General features: G+C 40.8%; 1 protein-coding gene and 1 pseudogene across 2 annotated transcripts; both read left to right on the top strand.

Moving 5' to 3' along the window:
* The first annotated feature begins 2 nt into the window (after positions 1–2).
* On the top strand, positions 3–23,805 carry RAD54L (RAD54 like). 2 transcript variants are annotated; one of them, XM_072997585.2, is made up of 18 exons: positions 3–376; positions 1,398–1,484; positions 5,278–5,397; positions 6,227–6,287; positions 11,656–11,791; positions 12,683–12,752; positions 13,312–13,600; positions 14,299–14,423; positions 16,268–16,418; positions 16,963–17,089; positions 17,642–17,716; positions 17,912–18,042; positions 19,182–19,292; positions 19,416–19,539; positions 19,758–19,836; positions 20,449–20,628; positions 21,672–21,835; positions 22,522–23,805. In XM_072997585.2, the coding sequence occupies exons 1-18, from the start codon at positions 374–376 to the stop codon at positions 22,721–22,723; spliced, it is 2,235 nt and encodes a 744-aa protein (XP_072853686.2). In that variant the 5' UTR covers positions 3–373; the 3' UTR covers positions 22,724–23,805. The 2 variants fall into 2 exon arrangements, with proteins under 2 accessions (XP_072853686.2, XP_078248983.1); XM_078392857.1 differs by having other exon boundaries at positions 1,398–1,481.
* On the top strand, positions 10,400–10,553 carry LOC140707146 (U1 spliceosomal RNA; annotated as a pseudogene).
* Positions 23,806–24,018: the final 213 nt, after the last annotated feature.

Genomic DNA, 24,018 nt, shown 5'->3' on the forward strand with positions numbered 1-24,018 from the left:
ATCTTCGGAAATCTTGGCGCGGGAAAAAAAAAGTGGTGGTGGTGGGGAAGCCGCCGTCCGGCCAATCTGCCCGCCGCGCAGGAGCCCCTCCCTCTTATTGTGCCTTAACTGCCTGGGAGGCCGCGCGAGGGCTTCCAGGAGGATGCCCCGGGGTTAACTGCCGCCCCCGCTTGGGAGGACCCGCCTTCTTTTGTCCACCCCGGACGAAGTTGCCGCTCCCCGCACTTCTTTGGCTCTGCAGCCTAGTTCGTCGCTTTTCCATTTCTGCGGGTCTGAATTGTCCCCGACTTTGCCGAGCATTGCCGTTCTCTTGAACTCCTCCAAGCGTCTCTGAACTTTGGGCACAGATGGAAAATACTTCGCTGGGGAGGAAATGGTAAGCGGGGTGGCTTCGGGTTTTGGGGTGCATCATCATTGCACATACTTTTTGCCCCTTTAAAACCTCTTCATCATAATGCCATTAAAATATAGGACTAGGAGTCTCGTGGCACCTTAAAAAACAACATATTTATGATGGCACGAGTTTTCTTGAACAGTAACCCCTTTCCTTGGATGTTTATTGGGCTCCTGGTGCATGTAGTTCACATGGCCTACGTAGTGAATAGTATGGTGATGATGGAATTAGCCATACTTATATGTTTACCTGAAAGTCTGGGCGACTGTTCAAGACTGGTGGAGTGGGCTATAGTCCAGAAAAATATATGCTATGCTATAATACAGTGGTTCCCAACTTTAGGTCCCCAGATGTTCTTGGACTACAACTCCCAGAAATCCTGGCTAGCCCAGGTAGTGGTGAAGGCTTCTGAGAGTTTTAGTCCAAAAGCATCTGGTGGGTGCAAGGGTAAAGGTAAAGGTAAAGGTTCCCCTTGACAGTTTTTGTCCAGTCGTGTTCGACTCTAGGGGGCGGTGCTCATCCCCGTTTCCAAGCCATAGAGCCAGCGTTTGTCCGAAGACAATCTTCCATGGTCACATGGCCAGTGCGACTTAGACACGGAACGCTGTTACCTTCCCACCGAAGTGGTCCCTATTAATCTACTTGCATTTGCATGCTTTCGAACCGCTAGGTTGGCGGGAGCTGGGACAAGCGACGGGAGCTCACTCCGTTGCGTGGATTCGATCTTACGACTGCTTGGTCTTCTGACCCTGCAGTACAGGCTTCTGCGGTTTAGCCCGCAGCGCCACCACGTCCCCTGGTGCAAGGTTGGGAACCATTATTATAATACAGGATTCTTTGTTGGCTTTGATGCAGCACACTAACGTGGCTAACCCTTTCAAAGTACTGTAATCTGAATTCATCCCACATATTTCAGACTTTTAATGCACCCATGATGTATTGAAAATTTAAATTTCCTTTAACGTGTAACATGGTGTATTGTTCACCCTTTCTTCACTTGTAGAGGAGAAGCCTGGCTCCTAGCCAGCTGGCCAAGAGGAAGCCTGGAGGTGATGGCTCTGAGGAGGACGAGGAGTGGTGTCCTGAAGTTGTGAGCATCTTGTCTACCCTTTATTTAATGCACTTGTATCTTGCATTTCTTTTATAAAAGAAGTCAAGGTGGCACCTATGGGGGTTCCCAGCCAGATTGTCATCCAGCCATCAGCTCTGACTTAATTAATTTCAAGATGGGTTCAAGCTGTAGAATTTTCCTTGGGATCTTTTATTTATTTATTTATTTATTTTATTTCTATCCCGCCTATCTGGTCTTATTCGACCACTCTAGGCGGCTTACAAATCAACAACAATAAATTCTAAAAGCATTATAAATTAATAAAAATAAAGGTCAAAATAATATAGAGAGAAAAAGATCGTCAGGGGTTAGCTGTTGGGAAGGCCTGCCTATACATAAGTGTTTTTAATTGTTTCTTGAAAATGCCCAGCGAGGGAGCAGCGCGGATCTCAGGAGGTAAGTTGTTCCATAGGCGAGGAGCCACCGCCGAGAAGGCCCGATTTCTGGTCTTCTCATTCCGGGCCTCTCTCGGCGTCAGGCTCCTCAGCTTCACCTCCTGGCTCGCACGAGTGACCCGGGTAGATCTTGGTGGGAGAAGGCGTTCTGCCAGGTATTGAGGTCCTAAACCGTTTAGGGCTTTATAAGTAAGCATCAATACTTTGAAGTCGATGCGGAATCGGATGGGCAGCCAATGCAATGCGGCCAGGGTGGGGGAGATATGTTGGTATCTTCTCACTCCACTAAGTAATCTGGCCGCAGCATTCTGCACCACCTGTAGTTTCCGCAGCAGCCTCAAAGGTAGCCCCACGTAGAGCGCATTACAGTGGTCTAATCTTGAGATTACAAGCGCATGTACCAAAGTAGTGAGAGCCCCCACGTCGAGATAGGGTCGCAGCTGGGCTATCCGCCTAAGATGGAAAAATGCGGTACGGACCACAGACGCCACCTGAGATTCCATGGTGAGGGCCGGGTCCAGATGTATCCCCAAGCTGCGAACCCCATTGCTGGCAGGCAGGGTCACCCCCCCCAAAATGAGGGAGTTTCCCAAATCCCCAGCTGTGGGAGCGCCCACCCTCAGTACCTCCGTCTTGTCCGGGTTCAGCCTCAGCCCGTTCTCCTGCATCCATTCCCGTACAGTCTCCAGGCAGCGCTGAAGGGACAGAACGGCATCTCCTGTGGTTGGTGAAAAGGAGATGTAGAGCTGTGTGTCATCAGCATATTGATGGCACAGAGCCCCACACCCCCTGATGACCCCCCCCAGCGGCCTCATGTAGATGTTAAACAGCATTGGGGAGATGATCGACCCCTGTGGGACCCCACAATTGAGGCTCCACGGGGCTGAGACACTCTCCCCAAGCTGTACTCTCTGGGGACGGTCCTCTAGGAAGGAACGGAGCCAAGCAAATGCCCGGCCACCTATTCCTAACTCGGCAAGCCTCCCCAGGAGGATACCGTGGTCAATGGTATCAAAGGCCGCTGAGATATCGAGGAGGACCAGCAGAGACACTTTGCCCCTGTTGGCCTCCCTCAATAGATCATCACACAGGGCGACCAATGCCGTTTCTGTTCCGTGGCGTGGCCTGAAGCCCGACTGGAATGGATCCAGGGCATCAGTTTCATCCAGGAACGCCTGAAGCTGATCGGCCACCACCCTCTCGACTACCTTGCTTAAGAAAGAAACATTGGCGACGGGCCTATAGTTGCCAATTTCGTCCGTCGCCAAACTAGGTTTCTTTCTTATGGGCCTAATGAGTGTATCCTTGAGGGCAGAAGGAAATCTGCCCTCAAGGAAAGACGCATTAATTATTACAGTAGCCCATTCCGTTGTTAAAGGCCTGGCTGCCTTGATTAGCCAGGCCGGACAAGGGTCCAAAGAGGAGGTGGTGGCACGACAGCGATCAAGCGTCCTGGCCACAGTATCGGGCGAAGCGGGCCGAAAGGAATTCTGGGAGTTTTGAGGGATCAGTTAGGGTCTGTCAACACACTGATGTTACTGGGCTCCCTTCCAATGATGTTGGACTCCACCTTTCATCAGCTCTAGCCAGAAGAATCTTTGGTGAGGATAATGGGAGTTCCAGCGCCAATCACTTGGAGAACCACAGTTTCCATAGGCAATAGTTACAGGGAGGAAAGGGTTAAACCAAGCAGCTAATGTGGGATGTCTATCCTAGTTCAGGCACTTGATGGCAGGTAAAGTTCCTCCTTGCTCCTTGTTCTCCTCCCAACAAGGAGCCTTCACATGTGAGTTCCTGGAAATTGCTTTCTCAGTAAAGATGTCTCCCCAGAAATTAACTACTTCAGCTTAGGTTGATGTTACCAGAAACAAAATGCCATTTTCTTTTTGCTCCAGCTGTATGATAAACAGCCATGTAGAGCTGGGTATGAGTGCTTCCAAGTAACTATGTTCATTTTATCAAAATCATAATTAGAATTAACTGTAGTTAGTGGTGGTTGTTAATATGCTGTTATAAACTGTGCTGTCTTTCCCATTTTCAGACTATAATGCATGTGTTATATAAGTGTTAATTATAACTGGCCAAAATTCTGTTAGCTAACACCCAAAGGCATAACACAATTGGTGTAAATCTTGTTGGTGAATAGCAAGAAAAAAACAGTTAGCACAGGCACTTACTATAGTGTGCCAAGTTGTATGACTTGGCGCACAACAGCAAATGCCTATGCTAATATCTTACGTTGAGGCAATTGCGTTATGATGGTATAAAAAGTCAAGATGATTATGATTGTTAATAATAATAGTCTTGTATTAGGTGTTCCATTTGCTCATTGCCTAGTACATTGAACATGAAGGGGTGTGTTATGTGCTTTACTGTTATTTTTTTAAAGGTCTTTGCTATCTTGCTTGTAGTAAGGCCAAGCCATTACAGATGCTGTGTTTTTTCTGATAGTTGATATCTGTTTCATCTGGGAGTAAGTTTGTTTCTTTGTGTGGAAATATAATTGTGTAGTTGAATCACTTGCATTTATTTGGTGGCTGTTGAATCCAGGTGGAACCAGGAACATTTTGTTGACATTTTCTAACCTTCAAGCCTTTCTGCCCAGTGATCCTTTCTTGACACTCTAGGCAGATCTATGTGTTAGCCTTTTCATGTGGAGAATGCTTATGCTAATGTAACCTTAATATAATTAGATTATTACTTAAGTGCTATCCCAATCTTATTATTATATGTTTTCTTGAAGAGAAGTCTTGCTGAGTTCAGTGGGGTTTACTTCTATATATGGTCTATGTACAGGTTCGTAATGTTGGATATCTGTCAAATTATAGCCTTAGTTGCTCATTTTACAAAAGATTAATTATACACTTCCACTAGCATCTATTGGAAACTGACATTTTAAAACATTCTTATTTCTCCTCAGCTTCAGAAGCTCAGGATGATATGCATAAGCCTCCTGTGCAAACAGGGATTGGAGACTGAAGTTTCCTTGGTGCAAATGCAAACCTAATTAATATGTCTAAGGGACAGAGTTAGCCGATAGCCCTTTCTTCTGACAGGCTCGGGAGTTGAAACAATCCAATTTTTGCATTCTCTTCTTACTTGTATTTCTCCGGTTGCTCCATGTCTAAACAGTGCTTCAAGCCTGATCGTAAGAGAATGGGGTAGGTTGTATATTATACTGAGCATTTTGCTTCTGTCAGGAATGAACAATGATTAGTAATTGCCTTTGAAGCTCTGCTAGGGTGTGTGGCACTGACAGCACTGTAGCAAATGGATTGAATACACAAAGCAGGGTAGCTCAGTTGGTATGACGGTATATATATTGATATATCTGTGGGTTTTCAAAATCTTCATGCAATGTTTCTTCCCATTTCTAGACTTCAAAAAGGCACAAACATGGCAGCAAGGCAGATGATAGGGAGTGCTATATGTCATCTTTCCGGAAACCTTTGGCTCAGCTGACCAATAGACCTCATTACCTTGATGCTAGCAAACATGTAAGTTATTTCTTTTTTTTTTTCCATTATAAGGCTCTGCACAGTTGACTTAACACTTTCTTGGAAGTTACTACAGTTATGCAAGATGCAGTAAAAATTCTACTAATGGCTTTGGTGGGAATAACGACTGCTTTGTAGATGAGCTCACATTATCATTATGTCCCAGACTTGAAACTATGATCTAGAACAGTGGTCCCCAACCTTGGGCCTCCTGATGTTCTCTGACTACAACTCCCAGAAGTCTTCACCACCACCTCTGCTGGCCAAGATTTCTGGGAGCTGCAGTCCAAGAACATCAGGAGGCCCAAGGTTGGGGACCACTGATTCACATCCTCACAAGTTTCCTGCAGACTGTAAGGACATTTCTTCCTCTGCCTATAGCTGTCAATAAAGAGCCTAATTCGTTTGGACCAGAATTAAGAGGATGAGTGATGTCCTAATCCATTGCTGCCTCAGTTAACAAGTATAGATAGCGATATTTTATTTCATAGTCCTTAGATTATGAAAGAAGATGATGGCAAACAATCTGTTGTGTAAATGGGCTCTTTTCACATCATATATTGGACTGTCCTGTATATTTTAATGAAGAAATATTTGGACTCATTATTGGTTTCTAAATCTTTGAATAAGCCATAATTCTACTGAATGTACACAGAAGACCTCCATCTGTGTTTTTAAATATAACACAGCTAGCATCTTTTATTTAACCCCAAATACATTTACTTGGGAGTACCTTAGTGTAACATATTTTCAAGCTTACTTATTGATCAGCCTGAATGATCAGTCTTTAATGGTCAACTAATGAATATTTCATACTTTAAAATTCCAGGAAGCCTTTATACGGAGTATTTTGTCGAAACCTTTCAAAGTTCCCATTCCAAACTACACAGGTAAGTTAAGGGTTTTGCCCAACATTAAATCCTATCATTTCCATCTGTTAAATCTGAATTTATATGAAAGAATGAAGTTTTGTGTGACAAAATGTACTTTCATATTTTAAAATTTCTGCATTAATAAATGGTGAATAGTAATGGCTATTTAACTTCTCTGGCAGTAAGCTTTGTTGAACATTGTGACACAAAAGATATAGGATTGCTGTGCAATTCTTACAGCTTTTATTGAACCCACCTGTAACATGTTTGCCTTATCTATAGTCTAAGTCCATGTTATGGTCAAACTTTTTTCTGCTGTGGCTTAGATTTTCAACTTAGTGCTCAAGAGGACTGAGCTGTGATTGTTCAGAGCAGCACATACAGCATGGTGGCAATTCCTATGCCAGGTTATCCTCTTCCTGGTCCTAGAACTTCACCTACTGCCCGTACTTTAATTACTTGTGGAAGATACCTTTGTTTCTACAGGTCCTCAGGGCTTAGGTTAGTCTACTGTGTGTTTCAGTTCTTTACCTGTTTCTGTTATTGATCAGACCAATGATATTGTGTTAATGTATATATGTTGTTGGTAGTCGCTCAGAGTGGTAGAATATACCAGATGGGCGGGATATAAATCAAATAAATAAATCACATAAATGAATGAATGAATGAATGAATGAATGAATGAATGAATAAATAAATAAATAAATAAATAAATAAATAAATAAATAAATACCTATGTATTTTTAAAAGTTTATTTTATTAAACTTGTATACTGCCCATCTAGAACATGTACTCTGGGCGGTTTACACAAAATATAAAAAATAGTGAATGTATAAATGTACTAAGAATAAAACTCAAATTAACAGCTGAATCCAAGATGGAAAAAAGGAAAGATAGGCTAAGTGATGGCTGTAGGGAAGGCCTGCAGATGTAGATATTGCATGCAATGTATATATTGTGTGCATACTAATTTTGTTTATTGGTTTTATACTGGTTCTCTTTTCCAGAGCACCATTATGTATACTCTTCCTGATACTGTGATATTTACAAGAGTGTGTACTTAATATGGCTTCAGGGAAAATGGGTTGAGATATTTTTATATGTATTTTTATTTATTTATTTATTTTATTAGATTTATACCCCACCTATCTAGACAGGTAGTCTACTCTGCGTGACATGTACTTACAGATAAATGTAAAATTGCAGTTTTATGTAAGTGTGCAAGAAGGTGCTTATGTTGTAAGAGAATAACATTTCTGGCCAAACTGGATAAGACAGGGAAATACCACTTCAGTCATCTGTGCCTTTGCTGGCTGCTGCTGGAAATAATCGTCATGGGTAATGGCTAAACCTGGTAATGGGGGTTTGAACATTTTCCACTGCTCATGTTTTAGAAATGAAATGTTTTACAAAGTGGCTAAAATTCTGTTGATTATCATAGTAAATTAGAACCAGAGTAGGCCCATTGGATCACTAGAGATTTGGTGAATCAGCTCCTATGTAAATTCCATGGATACGCCATTTAGAATTTACTACGTTAGGCAACAGGATCTCAGACAGGGTTTCATAAAATTTATTGGCAACAATAAATACTTGTTTAAACATACTTGTTTAATTGATTTGGAATCAGCTAAAAATACCCCACAAATAATAATCTAGCCCAACATCACTGCATGAATTCAACTTTTAGTTGTCTAGATCAACTCTAAATTAAAACTGGGATTCATTTTTGTTTACTGTCAGCATGGACACTGAGAATTATGTCTTTGCTTGAGCTGGGGATGTTTTCCACAAGAACCTTGCAAGCTTCAAAAGTCTACCCTATACTGACTTTCTTGTTAAGATTTGGATGCATTTAGACTAGAATTTATTTATTTGGCTTTTATACCGCCCATCTAGACGAATCTACTTTGGGCAGTTTACAGTCCAAAAAAGGCAACGAAGTTAAAATTATCAATAAAAAGGCTAAAACAAGCCAATATGATCCAAGATGGAAAAACCAGGAGAAGAAATTACTGTATTTTTCGCTCCATAAGACGCACCTCCAAATAAGACGCACCTCATTTTTAGGAGAGGAAAACCGGAAAAAAATATTCTGGCAAATTCATAAGGCAATAGATAGATGTTGTCACATCAATTACCTCAAACTTCTTGCAGTGTACAACACAGTGAGAGCTTTTGAACAATTTGTAGTTGGCAAAGTTATTCCAATAGCCACAGACAACAACACTACAATGCTTTATATCAACCACCAAGGAGGAACAAAATCCATGTCTTTCTTGCTACTAACAGTGCAGTTTTGGGACTGGTGTATTGTCAAGCATGTCATTTCACAAGTCATACATGTACCAGAAGTGGAGAATCATGAAGCAGACTTCTACAGCAGGATGACACACAATGAGTGGGAATTACAGTACCATCTCAAGTTTTAACACTTATAATGAATTGTTATTGCACTGAAAAAGATGAATAAACAGATTGTTGCTGGGTAGTCAATAAGAGCTATGATGAAGAAATCACCACCAGCACAGGTGTAAGCAAACAGCAAAGCATGCCTCACTTCCACTCCCTCCCTTCCTCCCTTCCTACCTTACAGCAATAAAGTTTTTTCTCTCTCCATCATTCAGTTCTTTACTTTGCAGCATGCAGCATGTCCACAGAAAGTGTGCTTACTTTTATCAGCTTTTTGCAGCTGATCCTCCTGTTTCCTCCACTCTCTAATCATTTTTTCAGATGAGGAGGCCCAAAATGTCTCTGCACTGTTCACTGTTTCCATACTCCTTAGCATATTTTACTACCTCTAGTTTAAAAGGAATGCTGTATGCTAGCCTTTTCTGTTTTGCACTGGTAGAATGAGTTCCCATACTCTGCAAGAAAAATGTGCCCCTTATTCATCACCACATATACTGCCTGCTTCTTTTACAAATATAATCTCAAAGCAGCACAGAATCATAGAATAATGGAGTTGGAAGGGGCCTATAAGGCCATCAATTCCAACCCCTGGTTCAATGCAGGAATCCAAATCAGAGCAGATCTGACAGATGGTTGTCCAATTTTAGAGACTACAATAGGATAAAATACAGTAGCTGGGAATCACAATGAAAAGATAAAATCTACCAGCAATATTGTAGAACAACAATGATTAAGAAAAACCAATAAAAACAGGGGGAGCGACACCATGCAGCTTTTGTTAACACAAAAATACTACTAAAATTTCTATTTCCAGTTGTGTGTGTGTGTACATGTGAAATGCTATTTATGAAATATTGGGTTCTTAAACCAATTTTCAAGATTTCAAAGCCTTACTTGAACATATTCAGATCTGTGATTCAGATCTGCCCTCTGCAATTCAAATTGCCTTGCTCCATAAAAACTGGACTCAGCTAATGTGGCAAGCTAATACACCAAATAAAACCTGTAGCCCTAGTGGTAATATATTAAGGAAAGGAGTGTTAGGTCCCTTTTTGGTTTCCCTTTTGAACTTTATTCTGCATGTGCTCAGTGCCTTTTTAATCATTCTGTGCTTCAGAATGAAATTTGGCTAACAATACACATTAGCCTCCCCCCCCCCCGTCCCTTAATGTTTTAAATATCTGCAAAATTACTTCTATTTAGGCCTAATTTATGATGAAGTGATGCAGCTTCCTGCAAAGCTCTGAACTACAGAGAGCTATTCTAGCAGGCTCTCAGTAGTAACTTTATCTTCCCCTCACCATTCTCAGGCCTGTTTAAGTTACTGCCAATTTTAGAAGCTTTTGTTTCTGTCCTCTCTCCCTCTCCCTCTCTCTCTCTGCTTCTCAAAATGTCTGGCTAGTCACATGGTCTAACTTCTCTGCAGAAGGTGAAGGGAAAGAGACTCCTCCTTCCTGCTTTGCTTCTCCAATAGAGAAGCCTACTGGGTGATGCAAGCAGGCAAATATGCTAGTATCTGTGCACTGGAGGATTGTGGGAGGAACATCTAGCCCCTGATGGGGGTCCTGTGGGGCACCCCAAAACACTGAGTAGCTCTCCTGGCCTCTTTCAGGACTGGGGCTGTGCAGCACTGTTCTGATCAGGAGGTACAGCCGGCGGTCACCATGCCTTTTGGGGGATAGTGCACACAAAGGGCCAGGAGGCTTGGGGCTATTCAAACTCAGACCTGGCAGGGGAGATACCATTGTTGTAAAAGTGGTTTTCCCAGGGTAAGGCTCATCTATTGCACTTCGGATGAGCTGACCCCTGTGATTTCCCCAAATGTGGGAAAATCAACTGCCTAAGTGGGAGATTGTGTTTGTGGCTTCCCTTGGTCTTTCTAGAACCACCCTTTGGTCCTTAGCTATTTTCACTGCTTGCTGCCATAGGCCTGTTTGCCTTGCTGGTTTTCCAGGTGGGCTGCAGGAAGCAGATCCTGGAAAGCTAGCAGTGCAGAATGGTGAGGTCCAAACAGAAAGCAGTCTCTGTTTGGCAACAGGGAGGCAGTGGGAGGCTTTTGGGTGGTGGTGGCGGCTGAGCCCTAGGTTACTGCATTCACTCTATAAGACGCATGTACTTTCCCTCCCACCTTTTTGGAGAGAAAAAGTGCGTCTTATGGAGCGAAAAATACGGTAAGTAATGGCAAGAGGGAAGGCCTGACTGAAGAGCCAGGTCTTCAGTTTACTCTTTAAAACTCCCAGTGAGGGAGCCAGGTGGATCTCAGGAGGGAGGATGTCCCAGAGGCCACCACCGAGAAGGCCCGGTTTCTAGTTTTTTCCTTCTGGGCTTCTCTTGGAGTTAAGCCCCTCAGCCGTCAAGCCTGGCTAGAACGAGTGACACGGGTAGAATTAGGTGGAAGAAGGCGCTCTGACAGGTATCAAGGTCCTAAATAGTGAGCTTTGTGGCTGAGGTATTTCAACCCAGGTTTCCCCGGTTCTAGGCTGATGTTCTAACATCTGTACCAGATGTTTCAGTTCAAATACCCATAGGTTGCTGAGACATTTAAAAACTTTGTACAATAAACAGAAATCAAATAAGTGTATTAAATCAGGATATGTTCTATTTAGAAAACTGGAAATCTTTCCAGATCACTAGCATCTGGAAACCCCATCTCATCACCTATAGGAAGACACTGTTGTTGGCACAGCTACAGGCTGCTTTCCTTTTTCTTTTTCACAGCCAAAGAACTGCTGTCTTTACAGACTATATTAGAAATAATTATTTTGCTCCTTCTGCTCCCTGTCTTAATGCATAGTCTCATGAAGCTGTTGAAATAAGTGATAGACCAGAATTAATATGATTTCATAATCTGTCTGTTATGGGGTGTTATCTTTCAGACACAGTACTTTGGTTCAGCGTCCCTGTCTCATATTTGACAGTATTGCATAAACCGGAGGAAAAAAGTTAACATTGCTTTCTTTGTGCAATATTTTAGGCTCCTTGGGCTTACGGGCGCTGGGTATCAAACGTGCAGGGGTGAGGCATGCTCTTCACGACCCTTTTGAAGAAGGTGCTCTGGTGCTGTACGAACCTCCACCTCTGAGTGCTCATGATCAGCTTAAACTTGACAAGTGAGTTGTCCCCATTAATCTCCCCACCTCTCCAGAAAATTCTTTTTAGTCATTTACATCTGTTTTCTCTTTTTGTGTGTGTTATTTTGCTTATGTAGCTGTATTGTGATTCTGGATTAGACTTTGCATTAGATCTTCAGGTCTCAGAACTGGCAAGCAAATCTGGTATAAATCAATATTTAGCATTAGAGCTGCTTAGCATATGCATCTCCAACAATGCAGACTGAAGTGGACCACACTCTTGCTACATCCTTTTGAAGTTTCTTTTTCCATGCAATCTTGGACTAAAGATTTGTTCAGGGTGACTGATTCAGATTACTGAATGAAAGAGAGTATGGTAAATTTGCAGAAGTGGGCTGTCTTTTTGGAACTACCCTGTTTCCCCAAAAATAAGACCTAACCTGAAAATAAGCCCTAGTATGATTTTTCAGGATGCTCATAATATAAGCCCTACCCCATAAATAAGCCCTAGTTCAAGGAAACCCTGCCCTCCACCATTGTGCAGTAACCAGAAGATGACATGACTGTATTTGAATAAATGTAGATTGTTGTACATGAAAAAAATATCCTGAAAATAAGCCCTAATGTGTTTTTTTTGGAGCAAAAATTAATATAAGATCCTGTCTTTATTTTCGGGGAAACACGACAGAGGGGCTTAAGTGCATGTTAATTGCTGAATTAAATGCAACAATAATTTGTTGCTGGATGATTGCCTATGGATTTAGCCAAAACATCTTTGCCTTTTGTTGTAAGCAGTGGTTTCTTAGTCTTGAAGGTGTCAATAACCAGATTATGAGAGCCCTTTTCTCATGAAACAGAGTGGTATATTTGCTTGTATCCTCCCTGAGAATATTGCTTTAATAAGAGCCATCTTCTGTTTGCTTCCTGAAGGGACAAAATACCTGTTCATGTTGTAGTGGATCCTGTTCTCAGTCGTGTTTTACGGCCCCATCAGAGAGAGGTGAGTGCTGAGAGATATGAAATAGTGGTTGTTGTGCTGCTGTTGCTTTTGTGAACTTGCTGTTTAAGAGACTCTCATCTGCATTCCCCTGCTGGGTAAAGCCAGGCAGAATCCTTGGTACCGTAGTTTTTGTCTTGGCTACAGTTAGCCTTTGTCAGAGATGAATTCTTATGTCCAAACTGTAGTAAATGTCACTATTGGCTGTTATGGGAACCTTCATCATGATGGTGCATTTTTTCTGAGTGATTTTTTCTCTTTCTAGATGTTGTTGCCTCATTTTTCTCTGCTTGGAGGAAGAGCTGGCGGCAGAATAATTCAATGTTGTTATGACTGGATACCCATGGCTTCCCTTGCACCTAGTCTCTGTTCACATGGGTGCTTTATTTTGAACATTTGAAAATGTTTTTGAATAAACTTAAGTTCTGTTAGTGATATTCCACTGGCTTAAAAAATTGCTTCGAGGTATATGTTGATTGCTCACTGATGCTGCAAATGGCAGATATTTGGGTTCTGTGATTTAAGCTGTATAGCCTAGAGTCCCTCTTTCTGTTTTGCTCAGGGAGTGAAGTTCCTGTGGGAGTGTGTGACAGGCCGCCGTATCCCTGGAAGTCATGGCTGCATCATGGCTGATGAGATGGGTTTGGGCAAGACACTGCAGTGCATCACTTTGATGTGGACACTCTTACGACAAAGTCCAGATTGCAAGCCTGAAATTGACAAGGCCGTAGTAGTTTCGCCTTCCAGCCTGGTGAAAAATTGGTACAATGAAGTAGGTAAATGGCTTGGCGGAAGGATCCAGCCCTTGGCTATTGATGGAGGTTCTAAGGATGAAATAGACAATAAGCTAGGTATGAAGTCTGTACAATGTGTGTTGCTTTAAAAATGTATTACTGATAAGCAAGGGCACATTAGCTGAGTTGCTAAATAGCTTCAAATTAAATTAACACCATGATCACATTTTTAGCAGGCTATGTTCATTCTTGTGATTCATATTGTATAATTTGATGAAAGGTTTTAATGATTGTAAATAGAGGAAGAAAGAGTAGAGATAGCAAAGGAGTATGAGTTGGATCCAGACTTAGTCATGCTGAGAATGAAAGCATTTAAATAATTGAGAAGTAATTTAGTTGTAATTTGTCCCATTGATTTTAATGCATTGGTCCCTAATATAATAAAGCGTGGAACCACCCCAGTGAGTAAGGAAGCAGAGTGCAGAGAAGCCCAAGGACCTGGTGTTTAGTTCATTGGCCTAAGATGGCCTAGAATCTTTGCCCCAACTGAGCCATGGGTTTGTTGAGTTGTTTGAGGCAGCTGGGCTGGAAATAATAGAGACTTTGGATATGTAAACTGCTGTGTCGAAATGCAGAAGAAACAATAAAGTAGAACAACTTTTCTTGATGAATACAGAAGCAAAATGAATTATCTAGTCCTATTTGTATTGTTGGATGCATCATTTTGCATAAATGGGTTCTTGTCTTGTTTATGGCTTCCTAATACTGTACACGCCATTCATATTTTCCTCTTTGCCATATTTTTCTTTTAACAGCTGGATTTATGAACCAGAGGGGCCTTAGAATCCCAAGTCCTATCCTGATAATTTCCTATGAAACATTTCGCCTTCATGCTGAAGTTCTCCAGAAAGGGAGTGTTGGGATAGTCATATGTGATGAGGTGTGTAGAAGGCAATTTCAGTTATTGTTGTGTCTTTAAACATGTGTGGTAAGTCTGGCCAGCAGTGTTTAGCTCCATTCTCAGTACCATTCTCTCAGAGATGTCTATTCTCTATAGAGATAATTATGTTTTTTTATTATACTCATTGCAGTTAATTCACAGAAATTTGTTTGATTTACTGTAGACACTCCATACACATATCCAAACATTTTCTAATCCTAGGGGTGGTCTATGATCTGTGTGGGTGGCAGTTCACTCTGAAATGGCTGGGAGTCCCAATCCACAGATCATGATTTGCAAATAAACCATCAATCATATCCTTTAAATCAAGGATGGGCAAGGTCTGAGGGCATGGGAATCCTTCAAGAATTCTGGGAATTGAGTCCTAGAATTGAAAATCAACGCACCTATAAGTCCAACTCCCCCACCCCCAAAAGGGCTTTTAAGTGATTTATTTGCATTTTTTGCCTTCCGGTTTCTTGGCACTGATGTGTTTTTTCCAAAAAATCTGCTCCCATGGTGTCTGGGTATCATCGTTTGTTTTTGTTTTTTTAAAGGGGGCCTCCATAGAGCCTAATGGGTAATGAGACTGTCTCTCCCAGTAAGTACTACAATAGTTTGTTTGCTTGTTTACAAACCAACAATAAGAAGCAAGAGGAGCCGATGGTGTAAATAAATCATTTGGAAGCCCTTCTCTATGGGTGTTTGTTGTACTGGTTTTGGTTTCTGGACTGCCATTTCTGGAATTCTTGAGGAAGTCCAAAAATCCAAAAGAGCAAAGCCAAGTCCTTAACCAAAATATGGCCCATGCTAACTGTCTTGCCATTGCACCAAGGAAAGGTTCTTCTTGGATACTTGGAAATTTCAGAGTTCTAGAAACCCCTTAGTTTACTGTTCTTTTGGACCATATATAGTGGCTGGGAGAACAGATTTATCTTTGAATTTGTTTTCTCATTTATACACTTGCTATTTTGAAGAAAGCAGAAAGAGATCTTTAACACTGAAGAGCAGGGATTGGAATCAAAGATTTTCTTCTTTAATGCTTTAGGAAGAAAACCTCACTTTTCTGTGAGGAGTACAATTCTTTCTACGCACACTGCTTTCCCTGCTGGATGCTGCCTTTTAGGATGCTGTTGAGCACTAGCGGCCCCCAGTGGATTGAGATTGTAATAGATGTGTTGAATGCCCGAGGGGCATGTATTTATCTAGACCAGTGGTTCTTAACCTTTGTTACTTGGATGTTTTTGACCTGCAACTCCCAGAAACCCCAGCCAGCACAGTTGGTGGTGAAGGCTTCTGGGAGTTGCAGTCCAAAACCCCTGAGTAACCCAAGGTTAAGAACCAGTGATCTAGAGCACCTAATACCTGTACTGGTTGCTTTTAACTAGGAAACTGAAATGCAGTTGGTTAACTGTCCCCTCTTCAGTAAGGACCAGAGCCACAGCTTAACAGTTTCTAGAAAACTTCATCCCAGAATGGCAACCAAGATGAATACTGTTTTAATTGTATGAAAAACTGCTGAGAGGTGCAGCAGAACCAACAGGGACACACTTGGATTGTCCAGCTTTTGGTGTAGATCATCCACCAAGGTGAATGATCTCCATCTGATAGCTAAGACTCAAGCAAATCTGAACTTCTCCCTTCTCTGATTCACTTCAAGTATTCATTGCTTCCAATATTTAGCCACCATTACAATAAGTAACTATCAATTTCTTATTTTGTTAATGTGTAATGTAATGTCTATCTCTATCACATCCTTCAGTTTATATGAATATTATCTGATTCTGTATACATATATCTCAAGCACTATATGCATTCTTTTTGTAAATAAACTTATTTTCCAGGGTCACAGGCTCAAGAATTCAGACAACCAGACCTATCAGGCTCTCAACAGCTTGAACACATCTCGGCGGGTACTCATTTCAGGAACCCCCATTCAGAATGACCTCCTTGAATATTTTAGTCTTGTACATTTTGTCAATTCTGGCATCCTAGGTAGGTATTTTTCACCAGCATAATAGTCTAAAGTAAGAGTCAGCAAGTTGGTTTTCTAATTATTAGTATTGTCTCTGGACTTGACAAAGAGTATTTTTTGGTTGTCAGGGTTTATCAAATTGCTCCATGTACTCAGTTCTGTACCTTCCCATGATATAGTCCACTAATGATTAGCAATTTTAGTGGAAGACCTTGGCTAATCAAAATGTCCTGGAAAACAGGGAATAATCTTGATTGAGAGAAGGCATTTTGGTCCTCTTGTTACATTTTCCACTAGAGCTACCATGAGCCTCAGCCACTAGTTCAAAGGTAAGGGATTCTGACAGCCATAGTCCAAAAACGTGTGGAGGGCACCAAGTAGCGTACCCTTGCTCTTCCTTGTGGGAAGTCTTTGCTTTCTTTGGAAAGCACTACCTTCTGCTATATTATACACTGAACTCATAATTCTGGCCCAGGAGTCTGCATTGTGTGTTTCTACTGGGGTCATCTACTAAGTGATAGAAATTTGTTTCCAAAAATATGCATGCCTTCTGTTTTTGGGTAGGGACAGCCCAGGAGTTCAAGAAGCACTTTGAAATTCCTATCCTGAAAGGCAGGGATGCAGATGCAAGTGAATCAGAAAGACATAAAGGAGAGGAGAGGCTGAAAGAACTGATCAGCATTGTCAACAGGTGAAATTCAAAAACTTTTTACATTTTAAGTGTACTTTGTTTTTCTCAGTGCAGCTCCTTAAGTTGTATTGTGGATTTGGCCCTAGAAACCTCTTAGTTCACTATTCATTTAGATCATAACCCAAATTCCCTCCAACAATGGCAAAAATGCAGTCCATTAATCTTGAAAACACCATCTGAAATCTACATTAGCTGTGTATAGTTTATCTTCAAATTTAACAAACTGATTTTCCCCTTTGAGTTCCACTAATTGTTGCTGGTTTGTTATCTCCATTCCCTTAAATGTTTTGATCAGTTAATGAATTTTGTTCATTTTGTTTATGTTAAAATTGATGCTAACCTATTGATGGCAACTGAGCCTAAAAAGATTTTTCTTCTTTTGTGAAGAAGTGAAAAAAAAAGGGGGCTTTTAACTTGTACTGTTCAAAGGTTATAGATTTATAATTGAAAGTTTTCTCTGTTAGACAGGAGGAAAAAGACTGCTGGGACCTGGTTATGAGTTTGTTATGTTTGCAGGCAGCATTAACCTTATTTCGTTTTTGTGTTTTGTAGATGCCTTATAAGGAGGACTTCTGATATTCTCTCTAAATATCTCCCAGTGAAAATTGAACAGGTGGTGTGTTGCAGGTACAGCATTAAAGAAAGTAAGAACTTTCCTAGTGGACTCTGAAGAGAAAGGGTAGCAGAAATAATTCATCATTTTTTTAACTTGTTTGTATGTTCTTTTGGGATTAATTCACCATTGATAAGATAGTGCTCCAGGTTTTAGACTGGCCCACTGTTCAGAGATCATAACATGATTAGTATCTCGTTTCACCTCAGATTGACTCCTCTTCAGTCAGAACTGTACAAACGCTTCCTGAAGCAAGCAAAACCAGCTGAAGATCTGAAGGAGGGGAAAATCAGTGTCTCATCTCTCTCTTCAATCACATCTCTGAAGAAGCTCTGTAATCGTAAGTAGTTCTATCAATTTGTTTATTGTACCGTGCCCAATCCCAAGGGCCCAGAATATGTTGCAGGATGCTATCATAAAGATAAATAGCTGTCCTTGAAAAGTTTGATATCTGAAGGTGGATGTTGGTTACAGCGAGTGCTGATCATAACATGGTATACTTAAAACACCTTGCGAGTAATAACCACATTTCATAACAGTGGCTGCCCTTGTGGCCCCTGGGAGGTGTGGAGAGAGCAAATGTGGCATGTTTTGATGGCATTAGTGGGTGCAGTTAAGATTTTTCACTTGAAACTCCAAAGTTTCTTAGTTAAACAACTTTTTCAGGGGGTTCTGGCAATGCCTATTCATTCATTCATTCATTCATTCATTCATTCATTCATTCATTCAATTTTTACCCTGCCCCTCTAGACAGCGTCTACATGAATTAAAACACGTTAAAATAGCATATAAAATGGTATTAAACAGTATATAATTGTAAATGTGCCAATTAGTCATGTCTGGTCTAATTTTGATTATTTCTAGCCCTATTTTGCATGAATTGGCTATTTGGTCTGTTTGCTGTAAGTATTCTAAAACATGGCTTTATGTTACCTTGGCCAAAATCTTGTTGCATAAGGTAAGCAAAGTAACAAGTTTCAGTCTGTTCCTTGCTGTGTTATGCAAAAGAATTAGGACAGTTATGTAGTAAAAAAGCCAGATTAAAATTAAAAAGATATGTATGCATAGTAGCGTCCTTGACCATACCCCTTCATCTTTAGCCTTACACCCTTGGAAGTATGACCGTGGGCTGCCATCAGAACCAAAAAAAAATGGTCCTCAGCCCTGCTCGAATTACCCAGTCCTGCTATAGAGTTGTAGTTACCAGATATTTGACCCAGCATATAAAATAAAGAACAGGATGTTCCATTATTTAAGCTATTCAGATTACCATCATTATCTTAGAATTGCAAAGCTGGAAAGGACCCGATGGATCATCGAGTCCAGCCTTGATCAAGGGGACACAGTGGGGAATGGAACTCCCAACCTCTCTCTGTAGCCAGATGCCTAAACCACTGGGCTGTCTAGCAGTCAGAGATGTGTTCAAAATACAGTACTGCTAACTCCAGTTCCGTGCAATGAATTCTGAACTTTTTCCAGACCCTGCCCTGATCTATGACAAGTGTGTGGAGGAGGAAGAAGGGTTTGTGGGTGCGCTGCAGTTGTTTCCTCCTGGCTACAGCATCAAGACCCTAGAACCACAGCTGTCAGGTAAACATTGCTACGAAATCAATCTGTATGCTGGCATGGGAACTTCCATGCTGAACTTTGATTTTTCAGCACTGACATGTATGCTGCTGTTTTTTGTTTGTTTGTTTGTTTGTTTTGTTCTAGGAAAGATGCTGGTTTTGGACTACATTTTGGCAGTTACTAGGAGCACCAGTAATGATAAAGTAGTTTTAGTGTCTAATTACACCCAGACACTGGATCTCTTTGAGAAACTTTGCCGAGTTAGGAGGTATGATGACTTGGATACGTTGGCATGTGTTTGAGGTGGGGAAGGAGGGTAGAGCAGAGGAGATGGGCCAAACCTGGTTGCTAATCCCAACTAGAAGAGATGTCACAGGTTTCATTTATCTCATGGGTCTAGGACCATCTTTTCATGTGTGAAGGATGAAATCCTACATTTTTGAAGGATATGTTTACCTTTAATTTGTTGTGCATTATTTGTGCCAGGTATTTGTATGTTCGTTTGGATGGCACTATGTCAATTAAAAAGAGAGCGAAGATAGTGGAGCGTTTCAACAACATATCTGTAAGTAATGCCACTTAAAGCCAGGTAAAAATTGGTACTTTTTTTCTTTAAGCTGAATTGTTGGCTGTAAAGCAACAATCATGTTCATAGGAAAATATTTTCAAGTATGCCTGTCCAATATATTTTTATGAAACTACCTCAGTAATCCCATAGCCGTATACCCTCCATGTGTAAACACTTCCATAGTTAAGTGATTCAGTCACATTCTAGCCACAAAAAAGAACTGTGTACATGTGTATACACCTAAATAAGCTGTTTTTACAGGGAATGTTCCCACCAGTGAATAGTTTTTCAGTCTACATGTTAGCTTTTATATGATATTCCCTGTATTTCAGGTTTATGTTTACACAGTCAAAAACAATATCAGTTTTCTTGGCTGTATGTATGGAGGGTTTGTAATGATTTCCAGCAGAAAGCAGGAAAAGCCCATTGTCTTTGAACTGTGATGAAGGTATGGAATATCTGTCAACCTGTGGCTCTGCTGTTTATTACTCCTGCTTTAAAAGCAAGGCAGTTAACTCTGAAGTATACCCAACCACAAAACTGCATGTACGTGAGTCAGTCTCATCATTTGAGTGTAGCATTTAATTTCAGTTTGTCTTGTCTTAACAGAGCCCTGAGTTCATTTTCATGCTGAGCAGCAAAGCTGGTGGCTGTGGCTTAAATCTGATTGGGGCAAACAGACTTGTGATGTTTGATCCAGACTGGAATCCAGCCAATGACGAACAAGCCATGGCCCGTGTATGGAGAGATGGGCAGAAAAAGACTTGCTACATCTATCGTTTGCTCTCGGTAAGACCCAAGCTGGCTTTTGCAAACTTGATTGCTACTGTTCACTTCTACCAAATATTTAAGCAGGATGTGAAGGGAAAATTTAACCAGATAAATTATATCCATGTTCCTAAGGGCTAAATCCACTTGGTAATCCAAACTAATGCAGATCTGTTGAATGGATGGGGCTTGTTGAGCCAACATTTATGTAAATTCCACTGATAACAAGAGTTCGTTCAGTTAGGTCTAGCCTCCAATCTTTATAAAATAACACTTGTTTAGAAGAAGTAGGCAGATCTGAATGCTGTGAGGATTCCTAACTGCCCAACGCTGTTTAATGTTGGAACCAAGGTTCCCTCTAAGCAATGTGCATGTGTGACTGCGCCTCCCTCCACGCAGCTTTCTTCCTCCTTTGTGCAGGAATCATGTTCAACTCCTTTGGTTGCAGTCATGACAGAACCCTTGCGCACACAGGGCAAAGTCACATGTGAGAGAGGCAGAGACCTGCCTAGCAGGGCTGAAAATTAGAGGGTACATTGGTTAGAACCAATATTTTGCTGTTCTTGCATGAGAAAGAAGGGGAATAAGTCAATCCTTCCTCTGTTTCTGCCTTTGGGGAGTAAGCATAGTCTGTGCTGGGCTCCTGCTTAGCCAAGAGTCTGTCTTGTTATTCATGATCCTTCCTTATAATAAAAAAAGACATAATGAATTGCCTTATATCCAGGACTCTTCAGCAGGTAAAGTTGTACATTTAAAATTAATAAATATTAGCCTAATATTATTTCAGAAGTCTTAACTCTGGCTAAGAAATGATACTGCAATTCAGTTGATAGTTACACCATTCCCTCCTTCCATAGACTTTAAGGGTATGGTCCAGTTTCCTGCTCAGGGAGATTCTAGGCAGTGAACTGATGAGAAATGGATGCCACAGTCATTGACCAAGAATTGCAGCTGCAGCCATGCAGAGTGTGAAAAGTGTTCCTATTGAATAAGATGTAATGCCTTTAAAGGCCCTCAGATATTCCAGGAACACCGTTATCAGTCTTAATTTTGTTTCCTTCTAGACAGGGACAATTGAAGAAAAAATTTTTCAGCGGCAGACACACAAGAAGGCTCTCAGCAGCTGCGTGGTTGATGAAGAGCAGGATGTGGAAAGACACTTTTCTCTTGGGGAACTGAAGGAACTTTTCACTCTCAATGAGTTGACTACAAGTGATACTCATGACAAGTAAGTCTTGGCAGGGGCAGGGTGACTGCATAGCTACTTTATATTGTGTGCAAAGATTTGGGTATATAAGAGAAGAATATCCATGAAATAGTTCTTTGAAAACAAAGCATGCCCTATACAGATGTTCCCATCTATACATCAGGATACTATTTGGTTAACTTTCACTTAGTTGATGCTCATTAAATGGGGTGGAGCAGGTTTCCCACTATCCATTAAGTTTGAAGGTCTTCACAACACTCTAGTATAAAATGAATCCTATAAAAAGGAAGCAATATTTGTAGTCTACTCATTCTGCTTGGCCGAAGGCTTTGGGCTTGTATATTTACTCAGGGTAGTTGTCTATTTTTCTGTTTATTGTACAAGTCAGTCCTGTTGACTTGCCACATTCAAAGAAAAGGCACAACACATCTTTTATGAACCAGGAAGGATAAAAACTGGTGTCTTATTTCTATTTTCTGTAAGATCAGGTTTTGCATAGGCCTTTTCACCAATGATGAATGTGACTTCCATTAAGATCATGGATATATTTGCCTGTTTTGCTTGATGGAATAGAACTTGCTTCTAATCCATATAGATTCTATATTCTAGTTATGAAGACTCAAAATTCCTAGGTCAGGTATGATGGTCTGGAGTCAGGCTATGCAAAGCTTCTGCCCTTTGTCAGTACAACACGTTCTTTGTTGCAGGTTCAAGTGTCGTCGCTGTGTGAATGGCCATCAAATCAGGCCACCCCCAGAAGGGTCTGACTGCACTTCTGACCTGTCTCAGTGGAACCACTGTGCTGAAAAACGTGGCCTCCTGGATAATGTCCTCAAGGCTGCCTGGGATGCAGCTGTCAGCTTCACCTTTTATCATCATTCCCATGAGAAGCAAGGGGGGATACCATGACCATCTGTTCACTCATCTGAAAACTTGCACTATTTATATAAGAAAACAGCTGTGTGGTATCTCCGTATTTGTGATTTGATTGACATCAGGACAGCATTTTCTGCAATTAATGTACCAGAAGAACTTCCATCTTCTGCATGATTTACTACAGACTGTCTTTAAAAGGCAGACCATACAATGGAGCACTAGGATACAGGTTTTTATAGATGTTGATTCTTCTGTCCATTCACTAAGCCTTTCTGGCAGGAAAAAGACCAAAGATGAAGCAATCTCATCAGTGTAAGAAGACTATGAATCATACTGACTTGTACATGGATCGCTTTTGTTGACAATATTGTTTTCAAAGAAAAGCCTGAACAGATATTATAACCTCATAAAACCTTTCTAGTGAACTTCACTTTTTTTCTAATGTATTTCATTACTGCAAATTAATGTTGCATCATCAGATTTTAGTCTATTATGGAAAATTTTAGATCACAATTATATTGGAAAACAACATTAAAGTCTCCTCTTACAGTCACAAGTAAATTTGCTTAAAACTAATCTATTGCCATGAACAGAGTACATGTAAGAGTCAGGGAGCAAGACAAGGCACCTATTTGAAAGAACATGGACCATAAATGTAAGATGAAGCCAACAAGATGCAGATAAGTGAACTTTTTTTACTATAGCATCAGCTGGAAAAATCTGACAGGGAATGGTTTTGTTTTCCAGAAGCAAGGAGGGATCTGGTTTTTTTTTTAATTAGGAAGGTGAATTAGGTTTGTCAAACCTGGCTTCTAGGACAAGAATACAGTGCGATTTTTTTAAAGATCAAAGGATTTTTATTCACTAATGTTAGAATTGGTCTTCTGGACTATTTTGCTTGATCTGAAATTTAAACTGCTATGCTGAAGACATGCATAAAAAGTCTCTTCAGTTCATCAGTGGAAAACTGATAGTTTCTTAAAACAGTACTTGTTCCTAAAATGTTTAGTACAAATTATAATGGGACTTGGATTTTAATTCCATAAACAAGGTGTAAACCTTTGTCTAAATTGATTCCATACTATTTCAAAAATAAAATGTTAGGAAAATTTCTATTTTTTATGTCCAGCTTTTTATTCACAGTTTATCTACTAACCGCAATGGTGCGGCTAAAAAATATTGTAAATAAATAAATAAATAAAGACTAGTTGAGTAAGTGTGAGATTTATGGGGTTATTAGGATTCTCCTTTACTGGGGCAAATTGTGTAAAGGAATTCAATTTGATGGCAGAACACTTAATTCTCAGCGATCCTGTAGGTAATAATTG

The sequence above is a fragment of the Pogona vitticeps genome, chromosome 4 (genome assembly GCF_051106095.1).
Source record: "Pogona vitticeps strain Pit_001003342236 chromosome 4, PviZW2.1, whole genome shotgun sequence".
Lineage (NCBI taxonomy): Eukaryota > Metazoa > Chordata > Lepidosauria > Squamata > Agamidae > Pogona > Pogona vitticeps.